Here is a 21,919-nt window from a genome sequence, read left to right as displayed (position 1 = left end):
TGGGGCCCAATTTGGGATTTCCAACCCTATTCTCAGGATTTCCAATTATCAGCAGTATAATTCAAGGTGGAGGCTGGTTCAGTTGCAAGCCTGCACCCCCGACTCAGCTGGCTCCATTGCAGGGGTTGGCATGTCCTAGTCTTCCTCAATTTTCATGGAGTCAGGCAACAGTCGTGGTTCACGACATCTCAGGTGGTGTCATGAACCATAATCTGCACGAGGGAACATTTTGAAGCCCCCTTATGCCCCCCCCCCATGCCGGCCCACTCATCCCGTATGGCCCCTCATGCTCATGCAACGGTATGCCCCACCCCCAAATGACCACTCATGCCCCCATGCGGAGGTATTCCCTCCACCCACCCGCTATGGCCTTCATGCCCCCATGCCTAGATATGGCACTTGCATGCTCATTCACCACTATATGCTGTATAGAATCAGTGAACCCTCTCATGGCAATAGAATGTGTGAAAAAAGCTTTAAAGAAACATTAATAATTTTCCACTTTAAAAAAAATCCTTTTAACAACAGGCCAATATTTTACTACAGGCCAATAAAAGTGTCAATAATCCAGACCCTTTAAAGAATGAATAGCTGCAACTGCAATCACTTGAAACTCTATTATGCATAAATAAACATTGTGAAATTGACAACATAGGTCAGAGATAATGTTTTCCTAGGACTCAAGTGTTTCAGTACTTTAATGGATTCCTGGGCTCTCAGAAAATTATGAACAATGAGGCTTGGAGGAAAGCCCAGACATCCATTAGAGCCCCGAAATATAGCAGATACTCTGTGGGGGAGAGGGAGACATGAATTGGCATGGCGAGTGAGAGGCCGGTGAGGGATAAAGAGCCTTTCTATTTTCATTATAAATGGGATCATGTCCCACTGCTCGAAGGCAGGCCTTTTACACAGCCCATCTCAGCACCGAGCATCCCATGGCTGCCTCTGAACATTTTCTCAGGTCAGCTGGCCTCACTGCAGTCCACACCCACCCTCCCACTGTGAACGTCCTGTCTTTTTTCCCGACGCAGGTGAGTCAAGCAGGAATTTTCCTGACTCCCGCTACCCCCTTTGAGGATGAAAATCCAGCCATAACATGAGATACAGAACTAGAGTTCTTCCTTATTTCAAAAGAACCAACCAGAAGCATTGAAAAAGCTGTTACTTCAGAGAACCATCATACCCAATTTCAGGATTTCTTTTTTATAATTGTCAGCAATTAAGCACCAAAACAAACTTACTTCACACTTTAATTCTGCAGCTGCTCAGTCTTGAAAAATATTAAACTGCAACAGGACTAAACTATATTATGTTCAGAACAAGACGAGTAGGACTTATTTAGCAAGTCGCAAAGCCAAAATGCCTTACATTCACAAAACTGTATGATCCCTTTTCAGTTTTGAGGAAATGCAAGATAAATGCACATGCAGGAAGACAACTTACCCAACTACTTATCAACATTACTAAGTTACTTTCAAATGGAAAGTCTGTGTCTAGGAGCTGTAAGCTACTACATTATTGGATATTCTTATTGGGTGGTGGGGGGTTAAGGGAGAAAAGGAGAGAATACTATGGGGTTTGTGACAAATAAAGCAGTAAGAAAAACAACTGCATTACTTGCCTTCAAATGGAAGCACCCTCGACGTACTGGAGAAAGAGCAAGGTTGACAAGAGGGGTTAAATGGGGTTCCTTCAAGACAGTAGAACATCATTCAAGCATATTTCCCCCTCTCGTACTGCATAAAGATGCTCTTTTGGGCAAAGACATCAGTTCTTTTCCAGAAATGGCAGAACACAGCAAGAATGTTTCACTATTTATATTCTCCAACAGGTTGAATGGGATCTTGGTATGTAGAGGATACTTCCATTCAAGAAATGAAGACAAAGAAAGTTTAGATTGCCTACCTTTGCTCTTCATTCCAGCATCTTCCACAGGTCACACTGTCAGTAGTATTTAAGAGGAGGGGATGGTTGTGGGAGGAAAGGCAATCTTCTCAATCTAGACGAAACACCTTCCTCCAGAACAGACCTGCCAAAGTGCAAGTCATTCTTAACCAACAAACCCAAGGAATAACTCTAAGAAAAACTATATGGGTCGTTCCAGTCACAGCCTTGCATCTGCAGTTTATAGTAACCTGAAGGTTAGCCTATGATGCAGATACAGTAGAATGACTATTAAAATTCTACTCAAAGTCTTATACAAGCTATATAAAACAATGCAGAATATATTGCGGTGTTTCTCTAGTCATTATTTCAACATTACAGTACCAGAAATGTGTGTTCCATTTGATACAAGTAGTTGGTTTATAGTCTTGACTATTAATATAAGCCAAAGTCCTATTTGCAACTATAAAGTGGTATCTATGCTCTTACACAAGTTGCTGAGTTGGAGAATAACAAAGGAAAATTGTTCGACTGCAATTTTAAAATTATTTTAGGTATAAATATCTAATGTAACCAGAGGACATCCACCATGCCAGATAAACAATTTGATTAATTAGGTACCAATGCTTGATCTTTACTCTTCCAGGCAAGGCAAGCACAATAAGGAATGGGAATTGTAGAAATTTTAATTTTTGAAATGCAGAAACTTGAAGAAAAGATGGTACACAAAGTTGCAAAGCACTATGTTAAAATCACAAGGAAACACTGAATGAACACAGAGACTTAGGTACAGTTTTCCAAGCTTACTTAACAAAACTGGATACAACATTATGTTCCCATTAGTGAACAATCTGGAGAAAAGCTAGGGAAGACTGCATTAGCTGCATCATGAACCCCCCCCCCCCCCCCCCCGCTAGAAACTGGGTGTAGATCTGGACTTTAAAAATGTCAACGCACTAAAGAAATATCAATTCTGCATTCCAATATGTCCACGATTTCATGTAAGAATAGACACCTGTCTCCTTCAATTCAAATACAGCTAACCAATCTTCAAAATTAGATTGCATGATTAATTATTGTCTTTTCAAAGGTGTGTGTGTATCAGTACAACATCCCAAATATCTTCCAAGGTTTTTGAGGTTCATAAAATAATGGAAACAAAAGTCTTTAATTTTTGGACTGTGGTGGTTGTCAATAAAAGTCCATTACTGTATGTACAAGGAATCCCAAGTTGAAATAAAAGGACCAGACCGTGCTTATTTCTGTGACTCAAGAATTTGTGTTGAGTCCTCCTAGTAAGGTGTAAAAAATAAATAGTTTGTCCCGCATTCCCCATTGGCCGAGTGTCATTGATGCCAAGGAACTGGGAGTGAGGCCAGGGCAGTTAGGCTTTTGTGACCAGCTGCTGATTAAAGGCATCCAAAGTTAAGTCAGAATGTTTCTATTGCACAAAGTTTTAACTGGCTCCAAATCCTTCCTTGACCTACAAGCAAAATAATATACCCTCTGAAATTTATTGCTGAGCAGTCATGCATGATTCTAAATTAGATATAATAGAAACATACTGCTACTAACAAGGTACATTGGTTATCAAGGCCCAACCCTACCGAGATGAGATGAAGGCAGAAAGAAACCTCAATGCTCCAAAGGAATTTTAAATTCCAGTCAGCGCTGTGTAATTCTTCACAAACAAGCAATTTTAAGAAAAATATGCATTTGTTATATATGAAAAGCAGATTGAAGAAATGTGCAACTTCCCTTCTGTTCGATAACAAAGGCCTTTAGAGTGTAATCACCAAATTTCACTGATGTTAATTTATATTGAGTACAGTTCAAAATAAGTGGCACATAGGGAGCTGATCAGAATTCAAAAGTGGAATCAATACTGCTGATCAGAGGTTTGACCAATCTTCAGATCAGAAAGTGAAATTAAGCTGTTGATTGAGGCATGGATGTAAGACTTAAGGTAGCTGACAATTTACTTTTACAATGTATAAAAGCTCGTTAGACCTAGCCATGAAGATAATGCCACCACTTCTGGAGCTTTATTTCTCAGATTCAGAGGGAAACATTTGACAAATTCATCTGATCTTACAAAAAATATATTTTTTTCTTTAAATTAATACCATATCAGAAGAGGTTTTTTTTCTCCCTCTGTAAAATTCTATGAAGCCATCACCTTTGGAATGAAAAGAGTAGCAAACTTTGGAAAAATTCCAAGGGATGGAATAGCTTTATACAGTGCCTGTGGGACAAGATCATAAGCATGCTGTGATTTCCCTGCTTGTTAACCTGGGGTCAACTCCATGGGCATTGGAACAAGCAAAAAGACGAAGATTTTCCTTTAAAATCAATTTTAGTTCCGAATTGAAAACTAAAGGAGTAAGAGATAAGAGCATTTCAGGTTTAAAACAGTGTACCATTTTAAGAGAAAAAAATACCAGCCTCCCCGAACAGGCGCCGGAATGTGGCGACTAGGGGCTTTTCACAGTAACTTCATTTGAAGCCTACTTGTGACAATAAGCGATTTTCATTTCATTTCATATATGCAAGTGGCTGATTGGGAATTTTGTTCCAATTCAATATACTACTGAATATTCAAGGTTTGCCCTTTTAAATGTTCTATTTCAAATTGATTTCAACATTTCTGCAGCCACTCTCGAGGAATCAATTGCTGTGGCAACACATGCACAAATTTCAGTTTGATCAAATACAGTATTCCTATATACTGCATTCCTATATATTTTGAAAATGACAATTTCCAAAATCAATTTGACGTTTATAATGGATACCCATTAATTTCATGAATCTCAAGGGAGAAGAGAAACAGTTAATTTTAATTACAAGCTCAAATATACAATATAAAATACTGAAGCCTTTGGAATGAAAAGAGTAGCAAACTTTGGAAAAATTCCAAGGGATGAAATAGCTTTATACAGTGCCTGTGGGACAAGATCATAAGCATGCTGTGATTACAGTACAAGTTATTTCGTTATAAAAGGTCATTCAGTTCAACATGTAAATAGAATAGACTTTGGAAAAGAGAAACCATATTACACCATTAACTTCAGTCTACAAATATTCTATGAGAATTGCAGGTTTTGAATAAACTAAACTACACATCTATGAAGCTCAGAGATATATCACTATTAATTCAGACATTAAAAGCCAACAAAATGCTCTGTGGTCACATTTTTCAAATTAGAATACTATATAATATTTATCGACAAAAGTACACTAAGTATCGCTCGAATAAAAGGATCAAAACAGTCAGGTTTAATGACAATGAGAACGATTATCATATTCTCTTTTTTTTTTACTCTTTAATGGAATATGGGCTTTGTCAAAGACCAGCATTGATTGTCCATTCCGTTTTTAAAAAACATTTTTTCCAATTAAGGGAAAATTTAGCATGGCCAATCCACCTACCCTGCACATCTTTGGGTTGTGGGGGTGAGACCCACGCAGACACGGGGGGAATGTGCAAACTCCACACGGACAGTGATCTGGGGCCAGGATGGAACCCAGGTCCTCGGTGCCATGAGGTAGCAGTGCTAACCAATGCGCCACCGTGCCCCCCATTGGCCATTCAGAATTCTCCTCGAGAAAGTAGTGAACCACTGCAGTCCAACAGTAATGATTAGGTCCAATGTTGGTTTCATTGCACTATCATAATGGAATGCTAAAATGTGACTGTTACTTTTACACTTCAGCAGGAAATAATTTTCCTACTAACATGCTGAGAAGATAATAGTTTCCAAACTCCATTTAGATTCTGCCATCTGATCATTATAAAACTACGCAACAGTTGCTACATCAAGGGGCAACTTTAATTCTAATTTCCTTTGGGAGCTGGGAAGAAGGAAGAGAGAGAGAGAAGCAGGACAAATTGTTTGACCTTCTGTTCCTTCAGATACCAGTTATATTTCTGATTTGATTTACAAAAGCCTTTTAAAATATTTACACCACATACAACTTAACTGTTGCAAAATAATTCAAATAATTGGAAGAAAAGAAACAAACAGATTATTGAGCCCTGATAATCAAAAATATCAGGCTGCACAATACTTGGTCTTTGTTTTCTGTCACAGAAAACTGTAATATAGTCTTCAAGTAGATTATCTTCATGGTTTCCAAAATTCATCAATTTTATTTAAACTACTCCATTTCAGCAAGAGTTAAAAAAAATAAGGTGCATCTACTTATTTTTGCTTGAAAAGTTAGAAGTCTAACAAGAACTAGAGATATTCTGAAAAATAACAAAAATCAGTTCTGTGGGCCATCTCAGCAAAGTAAAAATTACTCGAAGTGATATAGTAATGGGCATTTAAATAGTATTATTTTTCATAGTTATGTGACCACTGCTTTAAAGCAAAGGGCTATTATGGAAAAACAAGTATTACTTATTGGTTCATACTTCCAATTAGGCTAAGTCACATTCCAGTTAAAATTACAACAACAAAAAAAATTGTGCTATCTCAAACCAATGAGTTCTATTGAATTTCATTTACATTACAATTGAATATGCAGAATGCAATCTTCTCTGTAAAACGTCTTCAGAAATAAAACAAATACAGTGGGGCACCAGGAAAATCACATGATACTGAAAGGCCTACAGTACACTGGAATTACAAGCAGTATGTATAAATAAGTTTGACAGCCAGTGCTCAAGTTGTGCAGGAGACCCATTTGATCTTTCACTTGCATGGAGTCACTTTCCCTATACGCGCATGAGGCCAAAGCAGCACATCTCTGTAGCTGCCTAGAAGTTAAAAACTAAAATTATGCACCTTTGGATTTGGCCCTGGCATTATTGGTCCTGTACCTCTCCTCCACCAGTCAGTCCATTATATAATGAGCTTACAGCCAACTGATTCAGCTCTGACATTCGTGCTGTATCTCTGAAGAGACATGCCTGGACATAACTAATACACATAGCCTAACCTCCTAATATTTGGGGAAGCCAGCCCATTTGGGCCATGGCATTAGTCCCAAGATGCTTTATAATTTCAGATCACTACAACTTGACAATATCCACACTCTGCTCTACTCAGTTCCACAGTGTTGGTCATGTTAAAATGGACAAATACAATCATAGTTCAGGACATGATTAAAATATTCCACAAAATTTATATCACACATGTAGCAAAAGGATGCCCATTACCCCACCTTCGCCTTCTCAAAACAGATTCAGATCCATGTACACCTCATGAAACAAAAATCTCAAAAGCTGTAAAATATCCAACCTCTGAAATGGAGGGATGGGAAAGGTGTGGGTGATAAAGCCACATTGAACAACCATTAAGGGTGGCTCAAAATCCAAGTGATATATACAAAATCCAAAACCTATGCTAATAACTTGAATCTTACCATGCAAAATCCAAGGTTCACATGCAAGAAATCCAAGCACAGTAATGCAAAAAAACTCTAAACAAAAAACCTTGGGACGATTCTCCGATATGGCGGGCAAGTGTTCGCGCCGTCGTGAATGCCGTCGCGTTTCACGACGGCGCGAACAGGGCCTGGGCACAACCTCTTCTGGCCCCCACAGGGGGCCAGCACGGCGCTGGAGCGGTTCACGCTGCTCCAGCGTCCTTACGCAGCGCCAAATGGGCGCCACACCAACCCGCGCATGCGCAGTTGGGGCAGCCCAATCCTGCACGTGCGCAGTTGGGCTGCACCATCTTGCGCATGCGCGGGGAACGTCTTACCCACGCCGGCCCCTCACCAACATGGCGGGGGTGTTCTGGGGCCACACGCGGAAGGAGGTAGGCCCCGGGGGGGGGGGGGGGGGGGGGAAGAGAGAGAAGAGGCCAGCCCACCAATCGGTGGGCCAGACTCCATCGGAGGCCACCCCGGTGAAGGAGCCCCCTTCCCTCCTCCACAGGCCGCCTACCCAGCGTTCCCGCAGAGTTCCCGCCGGCAGCGACCAGGGGTGGACGGCGCCGTCGGGAACCTGTCGTGACGTAGTGGCTGCTTGGCCCATCAGGGCCAGAGAATTGCCGCTCGCCGGTTCTCCGAGCAGCCCGGTGCGAATCGCGCGCCGCTGGTTTCCAGGGGTTGGGAGAATCATGTGCGGGGTTTGGGGCGGCGTGGTATGATTCGCGCGGCGCCCCGGCGGTTCTCCCACCAGGCGGGGGTGGGGGGATAGTGCCCCTTACCTTTTTGCTTTCTAAACAGCTCGGTTGTATTCTTTTCTACAACCAGATCTGGTTCATTAATGGCTGCTGTTCCCTCTCCCACAGTTTGTAATTTGGAAACTTTAAATCTCTAAACTTCATGGGTTTTGAAGTTGCTCCCCAATTCATTTAAAAATATTGCTCTCTTGCTACATTTAGATCAATATAAAGAGCAGCATTTTTGAATGGTTCATTCAGAAATCATTTGGAATCATTTGTTCTAATCTTCAAGGTCTAAGGAGTTTGAACCACTATGTGGAACGCTTGGTGCACACAAACAGTAGTGCACTGCATGCGAGCAGACGGAGCTTATAGATAAGATTAGGTTCGCAAGCTGTGTGTTGAATACAGGCAGCAATAGCAGATCATAGGAGAAGAAATCTTGGAACAAAGAGGCTGAATAAGTAGGATCAAAATGAAGGAGGATGGGCGAGAGACATAAAATACTAGAGAAAATAATAAATGCAAACTTCAGAATGGACAAAGAACTTGAAGAGGAAGATACAGCTGGAGAAAGACAGAAAAGGAAGAAATAAACATAAAGTGCTGGGAAAGACTCAGCAGGTCTGGCAGCATCGGTGGAAAGAGAAACAGGGTTAATGTTTTGAGTTGATAATGACTCTTCTTTGGAAACATGAAGTTCTGAAGAAGTCATATTTGACTCGAAGTGTCTCCACAGATGCTGTCAGACTTGCTGAACATTTCCAGCTTTGTTTTTATTTCAGATTTTCAGAATCCGCAGTGTTTTGCTTTTAGAAAAGAAATAAGTTTGAATGTAATAGAAAGATAAACTACAAATGTTTAGGAGCAGCTGGGTATTTAAATCAGGAACAGATGATCACTTTCACATTGCACAGAAAATAAGTACTTATTGTGAGAACAAAAAACTAAAATGAAATGGGGAAGGGAGAAAAAGCAAAGTGCATTGAATGAATGAATTTGACTTGCATCTGTGTAGCCAAAAATAACAACGTAGGCACAGATTCAAAAAGTTATTGCTCATTCCAAGGACAGGGTTCAGGAGCAGTAGTGAAGGAGGAACACACATACATGAAAAGCAATATTTGGATAAGGCAAACAAAACGTTACTGAAAACCTTTGTGAAAGCAAATCTTCATTTACAATGGAGTCACCTATATTGGTGCAAATTCTAGGATGCTGTGGCACCTGTAAATGTTCCAAGTCATCAAAAGCAGACAATCCAGGTTGACTTGAGTAGTTATCATCTTTACAAAGGAATACTTGGATATAGCCTCAGAACTCTGAACTTTATCATTTCAAATTGTGCTCAAATATAAGAGCAAACATGAAACAGTTAAGTAAAAATGCAGCAAAAGGTTATCATCGCTACTAGAGAAAATAACTCAAGACATACCTAACATCTTCAAATTTTTTGGTAATGGCTGAACCAAAATTAGTAAATGCAGAGGAAGCCTTCTGACTAGCCTGAGAGAGGGTTTCAGATGTCTTCTTGAATCTGTAGAATTTAAATTTTAAAAATTAAAGTCTTACCTAAAAACCACTATGATCAAAAGATGTCATAGTTTCTAACTGTTTTTCTTCAGACTGGTTCCACACTTGTTTCAATTCTGTAAATACATCTCAACTACTTCCAAATCCCAGATCTGTTAGATCTTTCACGTTTCCTATCTGTAGTATGGATTAAATTTGCACCATACTCTGCAACTCCAAATCACAGAAGATACATTATAGTAATAACCAATTTCCCCAAATGACCCAGGAAGTCAAGATCCAGCATAGTTGTTGGGTGAAGCAGATTAAAGGCAAAAGACAATTGTCACAGCAGTGTGCAACTGAGTTACCACTCCAGGCTGAGCCCCTGGTATAGTTGGAAAATCTCATCCATTGACTGTTTCTCTCCACAGATGCTGCCTGACCTGCTGAACTTTTCCAGTATTTCTTGCTCTTATTTCAGATTTCCAGCATCCATAGTACTGTTGGACCACACAAAGTACTACACGACGTTATGGTCATCATATTTGTAAGTGTCCTTTCTGTTCATTTCCTGCGTTCCCATTTTATTTTGTTTTTTTGGTCTGTGGACCCATAATTGAAATGTGCCTTTAAGCAGAAGACCCCAGCTGAAGCAGCCTGCTTTTCAGGACATTGTGTTCCCAGGTTTTATATTTGGAAATGAGAAATAAGACTCAATGGCGCCGAGTGAATCTTAGGAATCACTTTGAGGGAAGATGCTTTGGCTGGCAACTTATGGGTTGGCCAGGGACAGTGTTCTGCCTGACAACAAATCAGTGATTGGTTCCTCCGTGATGCTTTCTGAGAGAGCTTGGTTAAGTGTTTAAACCTTGGAAGTTGATTGATTGATTTTTATGGTCACATGTACCAAAGTACAATGAAAAGTATTTTTCTGCAGCCAAGGGAACATGCACAGTACGTACATAGTAGACAAAACAATAATCAACAGAGTACATTGGCCAATGGTGAAAGGAACAGTCTCTCTCTTCTGAAGTAACACTATCATTCGAAAACCAGAGTGTGCCTGACACATCTTTGCTGTAAACTTAAAATGATCCTGCATCTACAGAGAACATAAAGACAACCTTACCAGAGAAAACCATCTCATGCCTAGAAGGAAGAAGTACCGAAACAAAAGCTAAACCTCAGGAAGACACTGCTCACTGGAGTAGATTCTGAGTTACATTTTATAAGATAAGAATTTTTGTTTCTTCTCACACTTACTTGAGGGCAGCAAGCTTGATTTAATATTTTATACCAATCTGTGGTAACCAGAAGACACATAATTTTGGGAGGCCTTTTCATGAAAGCAGCAGCAGTAAATTTTTATTAAGGACCCCTCCCCCACCCTCTCCTTCCTAGATGGTGACCGCCAGACAGGGTAGGCAGACAGTGCAGAGTTCCCCTCTGGCTGTCCCCCTATCTAACATGTATGCTGTTTTGGATGCTGATGAGGGGGAAGGTTCATCAGGGGACAGCAGCAGCAGTGGCCAGAGGGAAGGCACCACTCCCAACTCTTCTGCACAGACGGGGGAATAGTAGTAGCAGATTCAATAGTCAGGGGCACAGATAGGCACTTCTGTGGCCCTGAAAGGGACTCCAGGATGGTAGTTTGCCTCCCTGGTGCCAGGGTCCTGTATGTCTTTTGAGCGTGTACAGAGCACCCTTTAAATGGGAGGCAAATCAGATAGGGCTCATCGTCCACATTGGCATGAATGACATAGGTAGAAAGAGTATCGAGGTCCTGCAATGGCAATTTAGGGTGTTGGGTAAAAGATTAAAAAGCAGGACCTCTCGGGTAGTAATCCCAGGATTATCCCGGTGCCATATGCTAGCGAGGCTAGCAACAGGGATATAGGGCAGTTGAACACGTGGCTAAAGAACTGGTGCAGGAGGGAGGGCTTCAGTTTATTTGAACATTGTGATGTCTTCCAGGGAAGGTGGGACCTGGACAAGAAGGACGGGTTACACCTGAACTGGAGGGGCACCAATAACCTGGCTAGGAGGTTTGTTGGTATGGTTTGGTGGTTTTAAACTAATGTGGCAGGGGGGTGGGAATCAGAACAGTAAGCCAGCAAGTGTAGAGACTGGGGATGAGCATGGTACCAGTGCCAGGCTGGCTAAGAGGAAAGGCAGGCTGGCGGATGTCGAACTCAGTGGGCCTGGAGCGTACCTGCTTAACCCCACTTAACCTTTTTGGACACCAAGGGCAATTTAGAATGGCCAATCCACCTAACCCGCACATCTTTGGACTGTGGGAGGAAACCGGAGCACCCGGAGGAAACCCACGCAGACACGGGGAGGACGTGCCGACTCCGCACAGACAGAGACCCAAGCTGGGAATCGAACCTGGGACCTTGGAGCTGTGAAGCGACTGCGGTACCATGCTGCCCATAACGGAGACTTGGTTAAAAAAAAAAAATGTATAGGACTGGCAGCTAAATATTCCGGGATATTGGTGCTTTAGGCAAGAGGCTGGGTGGGGGGGGGGGGGGGGGGGGGGGGGGGGGGGGGGGGGGGAAGACGTAAAATAGGTGGGAGAGTTGCAATACTGGTTCGAGAACATATTACAGCTGTGATGTGGAGATGCCGGCGTTGGACTGGGGTGAGCACAGTACGAAGTCTTACAACACCAGGTTAAAGTCCAACAGGTTTGTTTCGATGTCACTAGCTTTCGGAGCGCTGCTCCTTCCTCAGGTGAATTGCAAAGTTCACCTGAGGAAGGAGCAGCGCTCCGAAAGCTAGTGACATCGAAACAAACCTGTTGGACTTTAACCTGGTGTTGTAAGACTTCGTACTATATTACAGCTGTACAGAGGGAGGACACCTTGGAAAAAACAACTAATGAGGCACTGTGGGTAGAACTCAGAAACACAAAGGGGGTGTACTACAGGCCTCCCAACAGCCCACGGGAAGTTGAAGAACAGATATGTAAGCAGATTCTGAATAGATGTAAAAATAATAGGGCTGTTGCAGTGGGAGACTTAATTTTCCTCATATTGACTGAAAATCCCTTAGGGCTGGGAGTCCAGATTGTGAGGAATTTGTTAAGTGGGTGCAGGAAGGTTTTTTGGAACAATATGTGGATAGTCCGACTAGAGAAAAAGGGCTATACTGGACCTAGTACTAAGGAATGAGCCGGGCAAGGTCATCAAAGTTGCCGCGGGGGAACATGTGGCGAACAGTGACCACAATTCCGTACGCTTTCGGGTACTCATGGAAAAGAACGATTGTTGTCTTCGGGTTAAGGTGCTAAATTGGGGAAAGGCTAACTACAACCAGATTTGGCAGGATTTGGAGGCTATTGTTTGGGAGAGGCTGTTTTGAGGGGTAATTCACATTTGGCACGTGGGAGTCTTTTAAGGAGCAGTTGATGGGAGCGCAGGACAGGTATGTGAAAAGGAAAGACAGGAAAGGCAGGATTCGGCGCTGTGGATGACCAGGGAAATTGCCAGTCTAGTCAGAAAAAAAAAGGATGCATACGTGAGGTCTTGGCAACTAAAAACAGATGAAGCACTTGAAGTATACAAGGAAAGTAGAAAAGGGCTCAATCAAGCAGGGAGTTTGGAGGGCAAATAGGTGTCACGAAATGTCCTTGGCAGACAGGATTAAGGAGAATCCCAAGGCAATTTAAACATATATTAGGAATAAGAGGGCAGCTGGAGAAAGAGCTTGTCCCCTCAAGGATCACAATAGGTGAGATCCTTAATGAGTATTTTACATCGGTATTCACAAAGGAGGGGGACAAGTTGACTGGTGGTGTCTCAGAGGGATATGTAAACACGTTAGAACAGGTCATTATTACGATGGAGGAACTGTTAGGCGTGTTAAAAAGCATTAAGGTAGACAAACCCCCAGGGCCAGATGGTATCTATCCCAGATTACTGAGGGAGACAAGAGATGAAATTGCTGGGCCTCTAACAGAAATCTTTGTTTCCTCGTTGGAGGATGACCAACGTTGGCCCATTATTTAAGAAGGGTAACAAGGATAACCCGGGTAATTATAGGCCAGTGATCTTCACGTCAGTGATAATGAAATTGTTGGAAAAGATTACAGAGCTAAAGGGCGAGATTCTTTATCTGCTGACCCTGAAATCGGGAAACACGATTGGGTGGAGAATAGCCTCCACTGCCAAAATTTGACAGTGTCAAACCAAATCGTGATTCTCCGACACCCGAAAATGGCCTCACCCTAGGTTGAATTCTCCCTTAGCTGATGCCAAAATCGCGAAACGCCATCGGGCGGAGAATAGCTTCCGATGCCGAAATCGAGCCTGACGCCGGTTTCATGCCAAATCATGTTTCTCCGGGCTCCCCAAAACACGACAAAATCGCAGCGGTCGCCATGCAGCCTGAAAGTATAGTAGGCATCTCCAATTTTCCAGGGCCTCCGGGATTGGGCCGAATTCCTGACGCGTTGTTCTGTGCTATTAAAAAATTGTGAACCTGCCGTGCTAGCTGCGGCAGTAGAGAGAGGAGGTAGCAAGTGGTGTGGGGTGACTGCGGGCTTCCAGACACCGGCTTGGGGGGGGGGGGGGGGGGGGGGCTGCCAGGGCCCGGGGGGGGCAGGCCAAGCAGCCGGTGACCCCCCAACAGGACAAGGGCCCACCCCGGCCCCTGGGTGCATGCAGTGACAACGGCCATATGGATGGCGCCCCCCCCCCCCCCACCTCCACCCAACCGGCAGTCACTCATCATGGGACCACCCAGGGCCACACCAACAGCAGCCCCAGTGAGGGTAATGCCATCCAACGGTACCCCTGGCAGCAGGGACGAGCACCAGGAACGGGGGCACCGATGGGGGGGCATGTGTGGTTGGGGTGCGCGGTGACAACCGAGGCCACCGTATAGCCCATGGTACCTGGTTAAAAATAATGGCGTTGGGTCATCAACCTGCGATGCTGGCCGCCATGGCGATGGTACTGCCCTGCATGCAGACCTGTGGCAGAATGAGCGGGGGCCGGTCAGAGAGGAAGCGGGGGCTCCAGCAGAGGAGCGGGCTGCAGAGGGGCAGATGGCAGCCGCTCAAGCTGGAGGGCCGGCCACCCAACAGGACGAGGAGAAGGAGGAGGTGCCAAGGAGGCGCCGGATGAGGCCATGCATGTACCGCGACCGCATGTCCTTTGAGGACCTTCCGGACTGGGCCTGCAGAAGGAGACTGCAGTTGAGCAGGGAGTCAGTGCGACACATATGCCATATGGTGGTACACTTGGCACCACATGGTTATAGGGGAGGACACCCGCTACCGGTGGCTGTCAAGGTGAAGGTCGCGCTGAACTTTTACGTAACGGGGTCGTTTCAGTCATCGAGTGGGCACTTGTGCGGCATCTCCCAGGCATCAGCTCACAGGTGCATCCGTGCCGTCACCGACACGCTGTATGACCAGTCGGAGCGATACATCGAGTCCCCTGCGGACCACGCCCACCAGAATGCCTGGGCTTGCTGCCATCGCTGGGATGCCCCAGGTCCAGGGGATCATCAATGGGATGCATGTTGCCCTACGGGCACCTGCAGAAAACAGGCCTCTCGACACCAACTGGAAGGGGTATCACTCAATGAACGTTCAACTGGTTTGTGACCATCAGCTGTGCATTGTACACCTCTGTACCCGATATCCGGCAGTGTGTATGATTCTTTCATCCTGGCACACTCGGCGATCCCTGACATGTTCGAAGGGCACACACTCCCCCACCCCGGCTGAGGGTTTGGCACCTGGCTCCTGGGTGACAGGGGTTACCCTCTGCGGTCGTGGCTGATGACACCTATACAGAGCTTACAGACCGACGCAGAAACCCGCTACAACGACACCCATGCAGCAACTAGGGATGTGATCGAGAGGTGCTTCGGCGTCCTGAAGATGCGGTTCAGGTGCCTGGACCACTCTGGAGGGGTGCTCCAATACAAGGCTGAGAGGGTCACCCGCATCTTGGCGGTCTGCTGTATCCTTCACAACATCGTGCAGCAGAGGGGCAGGATGAGGATGGGGAGGAAGGGCAGCCCTCGTCCGATGAGGAGGATACGGGAGTGGGAGGTGGGGGCAGACGATGAGCAGGACATGGGGCACAGGCAAGCAGGGGAGGACGTTCTGGTCACCTCCTGGTTCACCGACTAGGAAGGAGATGGATGCTGGCCAGAGGCACGGACACCATATCCCAAACGCACACACCACACTTCCAACCCCGCCAAACCCCCTGCTTTCACCCCTCTCCGTTATACATACCTGCAGCGCTACGAGGTGGAGGCCCTGGGTTGGCAGTAACAGCGAGTCTAGTCCACGGGATGGAGGATGACGACAACCTGCTCTGTGATGAGCTCTGGTGCTCCGCACGTATACCAACGTCTGACTCATGGCCACAGTAGCACCTTCCACCTGGGTGATCCCTATATGTGAGCTGTCCATTCCATCTCAAGGTGGGATTGAATCACTGCGGTGGGGGAAAGGAGGGTGGGGAGCACGGTCCACCCACAGAGCCTGCACGCCCCCCCCCCCCCCCCAATAACTAAGCTGCGCCCTGCACCCATGCCAACATAACTGGTGTCTAACATTCTGGCCTTACAGACCCTAACACTACGCCTAGGTGATTCCCCAGATGGCATAGCAGGAGTGGAGGTGGCCTGCTGTGACTCCAGTCCTGCGACAAGGTCCTTGTTGGCACAGGTCACCTGGAGCGACCCAGCCGCTGCTCGGGTGTCCCGGGTGACATGGTGCCGCCCTATTCTGCCTGCTGCCCACCAGATGCGCCGGGGGGGTCCGAGGTACTGCGATGTTCCGGCAACCCCTCTGCGGGAGCCACCGGCACAGGCCCCATCACTTACCCCTCCCTCGGGGTGTCCAATGGCCCCGGGTTACTCCGTGGGATGGGGGTGCGAGCGGAGCCAACCCGCCATCTGGCACTGCCGGTCCTGGAAGCCCAGTCAACTCAAAATAAGCTTTCTCAAATGCCACCACCCCTTTCAGCTAAATGGCAGCACTGGATGTGGATGGAAAATGACATCCCCTCGTCTTGGCCTCTCAATTACATTTGAATAGATGAAACTGAACGAGGCACTAAGTTTTTTAAAAATAGTTGGTTCTCAGGGTGTGAAGACATTGCACAATTAATAGTTGCCTCAGAAGGTGATGGGATTTAACAAAAAAATAACAGTAGTAATCATTCTCACAACAGATTTTCTGGCTCAGCTACTTCACAGAACATCTGATTGCATACCTTAAGGACAGCCATGAACTATTTTTGGTTTGTAAATGCTAGACAAATTTTGACGGTGGATTTATTTAATTAAATTTCACAAGTTGCCATAGGAGGATATAGTGATTGGTCCAGTAGAGTTAAAGTTACAAACCTATTAACTGCAGTTTATTGCCATTATCCATAAACATCAAGCCTCAGAAAACAATATTAGAGCAGATGGTCAATAACTTGGACAAAAAGGGAGGTTTGAAGGGCAATCTTAAAGAGGAATGTGAGCTAGAGAGTCAGAGAGGTTTAACGGAGAACTTTGATACTTTGTATGGCCCCAAAACCTACAAGTATTAGATTGCCACTGCACAGAATAGAATAAAACACAGTTCTTCTGTGCTATGGCTCTTAATTATGACTTGAGTGGAACAGGGAAGAAAAAAAATTGCAATGAAACAGGAACTTGTAAAATCCCTTTGGTTGCAGATACATTTTCTCTAGCCTGGTGAGCACACTTCAATAAAAATGCTCCGATTTAACCAGAGGAAAAAATTACATATAACAAACTTTAAGGAATTTCACATAGTGGACTTAACAAATTATACTTCAGTTTGCATAGTGAACTTTGTCTTAAACAATGAAGGTCCTAATTTTTAAATAATGAAAATCCATTGAAAAATGTAACAGCAAATTTTCTAAAGAGTAATTTCAACATTCTTGTATATGTAAACAAATATAATGAATTAGTTTTTAAGCTGGAGTTTGAACAAAAGGAAGAAAGTGCGATCCACCAATCCTTTTGATAACTATAAGCCTACCTTCCACTAGAGGCAAGCCTTTCTTTATATTTATTCAATTCATGGTTCTATTGGCCATTGCTATACTATGCACTTACGCTGTAGAAGATTGCACATCTAACCAGCTTTTTGACAAATTCTGTTTAAGTTCATGTAGTGGAGTCAATCCAAGTTTCTTCTTTAACTCAGCAACGTGTCTTTCTTTAGCTGCAAGAACTTGAGAAAGCGTTTGGATTTCCTCCTCCACCTAAGATGAAGCACAGGTGAGAGTTCAACACAGCTGAGCAAAGCAAATAAAGATTTTGAAAAAAATCACTGTTACTTCCGTCTCTTCCTCCTCACATTTTCTTTCTGATAGTCATCTTCCAGAGCCCCCTCCACAGAAAATAGGAAGAAGAAAATTCCATTCCTGTTTAATATCCAGTGGCTCAAGCACCACCTAGGGACGTAGGATCTTTAAAAGATTTATATTTATCAAAAATGATGTGAACGCAATCCCCTACTTTGTCCACTTTGCATGGTCCTTCATAAAAGGAATAAAATTTAGGCCTACACATTCCATTGCAGGGTTGATGGGGGAGGAGGAGAAGGGGAGAAATGTAGAATACGTTTCCAGCACTCAAAGTGAGGCCCAAGGTGCTCCATAGTCATTTCATCAGGACCAGCACAGCGTCACAGCTTGCCAAAGCTGTGATGCACAATTAGACTGCAAGTTTGGTGGTTAGGGTCTCGGGGGCTTAAATGTTGGGGTGTAAGGAGAACTGCTCCTCCTCCTGGTACCATATTCAGGTAATTAAATATAAAACAAATTGCAGCTGGCCCAAGGTTTGGGTCTGAAATTGTACAGGATGTCTCAGGGAAAAACAATCTTGCAGTAGGAACGGCAAAACAATTTGGTGCATGGGTAGTTTCCTGAGGGCTACTTTAGGAACCAGGCAATTAGTTCGCAAAAATGAGTGTTGTGTGGTTAGATTAATAAACCTGTATTTAATGCTTTACTCACATTTCAAGCTATGACACTATTGTTATCAGGAGTTTTAAAAGATCTCTGATGCAGGACAACGCAGCCGTCAATTCATGAGCATTGTCACAGGGCGTCCACTAATGTGGCAGGACATAGCCAAAATGTGAATGGAGGGTGCTTGACTCGCACTTGGAACAATACCTAACTTGGCCACTGAGTCAATTTGTTAATATGGACTTTGCACATTTGGTTAATATCAGCATATTGACCTGATCCAATTCCTAGATCGCTGCTGATGGATCCAACTGATATTTCTCTGACAGATGTATTCTATGGTGATTATCTGCAATGGGGTCTGCTAGGCTACTTCAAAACAACATTAAGGACTGAAATTGTCCCCTTCCTGAAATTTCTTTCAGGATCTGCCTCAAACCCAGGCTCCAGCAGAGGGATCATTTGGTGGCTCCTAAGGAATGCTGCTCGACAGACCTACATATAATCTTACCAGCATTCCTTAGGAGCCACCAAAAATACACATCTCAGCTCTCTCTAAAATCATCATCCCAAGGGCCACCGCTGGCACACAGCAACCAGGAATTAAAATGTGATTCATCAGTGAGCTGTCATTCTTATGTAAATAAGACCCAAGCACCATTATCGGATCTGCCTCAAACCCATGCTCCAGCAGAGGGATCATTTGTTGCTCCAAGATGCAATTGCTAGGCCTACGCATCAGCCACTTATTGTAGAGCTTACACAGTATAATACTAAAATTACAGACTCAGCCTACAAAGTGTTGCAATAACCTTAAAAGCCCATTTCCTGTACCTAGACTTCTGGATGAACCAATCTTTTGTAGACCTTAGTGTAATATTGAACATGAACAACAGATTTTCCCACCAGATTGCCCCCGATAAACCGGGCGCACTGGGTGCATCGTTGCCAAATCGGGCTTCACGCCAGTCATCTGACCCGTGGCGCCCGGCATGATCTATAATATTAAAATTAGCCTATTCTCCCGGCACCTGGGGTCACCAGCCGCACCTGTGAGGCCACCAGCCGCACCTGCGAGGCCACACCCAGGCGCCAATTAGTACTGGTGTCCACAAGCAGAAACCAGGCAGAATGCCCACTCCGGGGGTATTAGAAGTTATTGGAGCCCCTGGGTGGTCGGGGACAGGGCACGGCAGTAACATGGTACCCAAAGTGCCAGTGTGCTCAGTTGGCCGAAAGTGCCAGGGGAACTGTCCTGGTGCCAGGTTGGCAGTTCCAGTGTGCTGGGTTGGCAGTGCCAAGGGTCATCACTTGAGGCGGGGCCATGAAAAGGGGAATGACGGGGGCATGAAAGGTGGGGTGGGCAAGAGGTGGCAAGAAAGGGCTTCCTAAAAGTTGGGAATGTCTGTGTGGGGGGGTGATGGAGGGGGCAAATGCCCACATGTGGGGTGTGGCATTGCCTTGCCCATGGGTTGGAGGGATAGAGACCTTCAAGCTCACTTGGAGATCGAGGCGCCCTTTCAAAAGGGTGCCCCGTTCCCTGCGGAGTCAGTCTAGCTGGCAAGTTCAGCTCCCCACTACTGAAAACATTTCTAAGTGTGGGCTAGATCAAGGCCCAAACAACGACTAAGAGTGGGTGAATCCTGATCTAGATCTCATGTAAAAAGCTAGCAGGAAACAACTTGCCAAACTCACCCAAAATGACACTTAAGGCAGGATCTACCGACCACCCAGCCTCATGTTTTTCAGGAGGGAGGTGGCCCACCACCTAGGATCTACTGGTCTCACCATTGACAATGGGATTTCCCGTTGCCAGTACCCCTCGCTGTCGGGAAACCCATGCGCCGGCTTTGGACTGGAATGTCCCGCCGGCGTGAACAGCCAGTAAATCCCACGCTTGGTCATTTTTTGGGTGAAGCGACCCCAGATCTCTAATTGGATCAAAAAATGCGAGAATTTTCTTCATATAGTCCAAAGTCCACCCCTAGCAACACCAAAACCCAAAAGCAAATTATCCGATCTTTTATCCACTTGGGTGATCTTGCTGGACACAAGCTTGGCTGTTGCAATACCGATGCAACAGGGAATGAACTTCAAAAAGTGAATTATTAGTTATAACATACTTTGGGATACCCTGACAAAATGAAAGGTTGTATTACAAGAGCAAGATAATTCCTTATTTCGACTATATCCATTAATACTCCATACAAACTTCAAATGTTGTTGGGTCGACAAGTGTTTGCACATCTTTTTGCGTAACATTTTTACAATGCACAATTTAATAGCAAAGGACAAAATCTCCACCTTTAAATGGACTTACCAACCAGGTATGAATTCTAGATAAGTTCCCTCAAAAAGAAAAGTCAAAGTAGAGAGGAAAAAAAAGTGCTTCCAACTTAATTCTATATATTTCAGAACTGTGAGAGATAAAATTGTCATGCAAGAGTACCTTTAAGAATGGGTGTTTATCAAATAGCTGCAGTGATGTCAGAGTATGGGTGGAGCTGAGCTGTCTGTCTGCTTTTACTTTCGCTTTTGAGCTGGCAGCGACAGTGTGTGTTTAGTTTAGTTTGCAGAGTTGGAGCTGCTTCCAGCCAAACAAGGTGTAATTTTGATCTCTCTGTGCATGAAAAGAATGTCTTCAGATCACTTGCTAATTTAAAAGTGATAACTGCTCTCAGTAGAGAATTTAAATCTGCTGTCTTTGTTAAAGAGGGTATTTGTCTTATGGATGTTGCTAGGAAAGGTTAAGGGTTACTTTTGGAGTACTGTGTTCTTTGGGGAAGTATTTGAGTTGATAGTTGCTAAGATGTTTACTATATGTTTACAAAATGTTAACTGGATTCATATAATAAACATTGTTTTGTTTTTAAAGTACTTGAGATCACTGTTGCATCACACATGTTTTGCACTGAGTGCTGAGTTTGGTGCATTTGAGTGCGATAGTGAGAGTTTGGTGACCGAGGGAGTATAAGGCTTCATTTTTATCTAAAGTTTAGTCTTTCTTTTATTTAGTTAATTAACTTAAAAGTTGCTGTTTGGTTTAGTAGAAGGTGAATTTTCAATAAGCTTTAAACAGGCTTCTACTTGTAGGTACTTGCAGCTGGAGCTTGTTAATTAGTTAATTGGATTAGGCCAGTTTTCAGAGGCTAGATTCACAGTATAAAAGTGATCCCCTACAGTGCAGACTTTGTTTGCACTGAGTGCTGAATTTGGTGCATTTGAGTGCGATAGTGAAGAGTTTGGTGACCGAGGGAGTGCTGAATTTGGTGCATTTGAGTGCGATAGTGAGAGTTTGGTGACCGAGGGAGTTAGGTGAGGAGGGAGTAAGGTGCTCCTTTCATTTTGTTTCCGACATTTCCGCAAAGAGTGCGAAGAGAGCCAGGAGTTTACAGAAAGTGTAGCTGACTGGGAGCAGGGTCGTAG

At 44.4% G+C, this 21,919-nt stretch overlaps 1 protein-coding gene across 7 annotated transcripts in view; it reads right to left on the bottom strand.

Moving 5' to 3' along the window:
* Window positions 1-21,919, bottom strand: part of tpd52 (tumor protein D52) — a 324,801-nt gene that overhangs the window by 221,621 nt on the left and 81,261 nt on the right. For 4 of the 7 annotated variants that reach the window (XM_072467499.1, XM_072467500.1, XM_072467501.1 and 1 more), the window contains exons 3-4: window positions 17,634-17,782; window positions 9,442-9,543 (exon numbers count right to left, since the gene is read on the bottom strand). In XM_072467499.1, coding sequence (XP_072323600.1) covers window positions 9,442-9,543; window positions 17,634-17,782 — 251 coding nt within the window. Of the gene's footprint in view, window positions 1-1,908; window positions 2,033-9,441; window positions 9,544-17,633; window positions 17,783-21,919 lie in introns of all 7 variants that reach the window. The other 3 variants (XR_011933352.1, XR_011933351.1, XR_011933353.1) reach the window with 1 other exon arrangement.

The sequence above is a fragment of the Scyliorhinus torazame genome, chromosome 11 (genome assembly GCF_047496885.1).
Source record: "Scyliorhinus torazame isolate Kashiwa2021f chromosome 11, sScyTor2.1, whole genome shotgun sequence".
In the NCBI taxonomy this organism is placed as follows: Eukaryota; Metazoa; Chordata; class Chondrichthyes; order Carcharhiniformes; family Scyliorhinidae; genus Scyliorhinus; species Scyliorhinus torazame.
The sequence above is the reverse complement of the archived record's forward strand: the minus strand, read 5'-3'. Positions and strand labels throughout refer to the sequence as shown.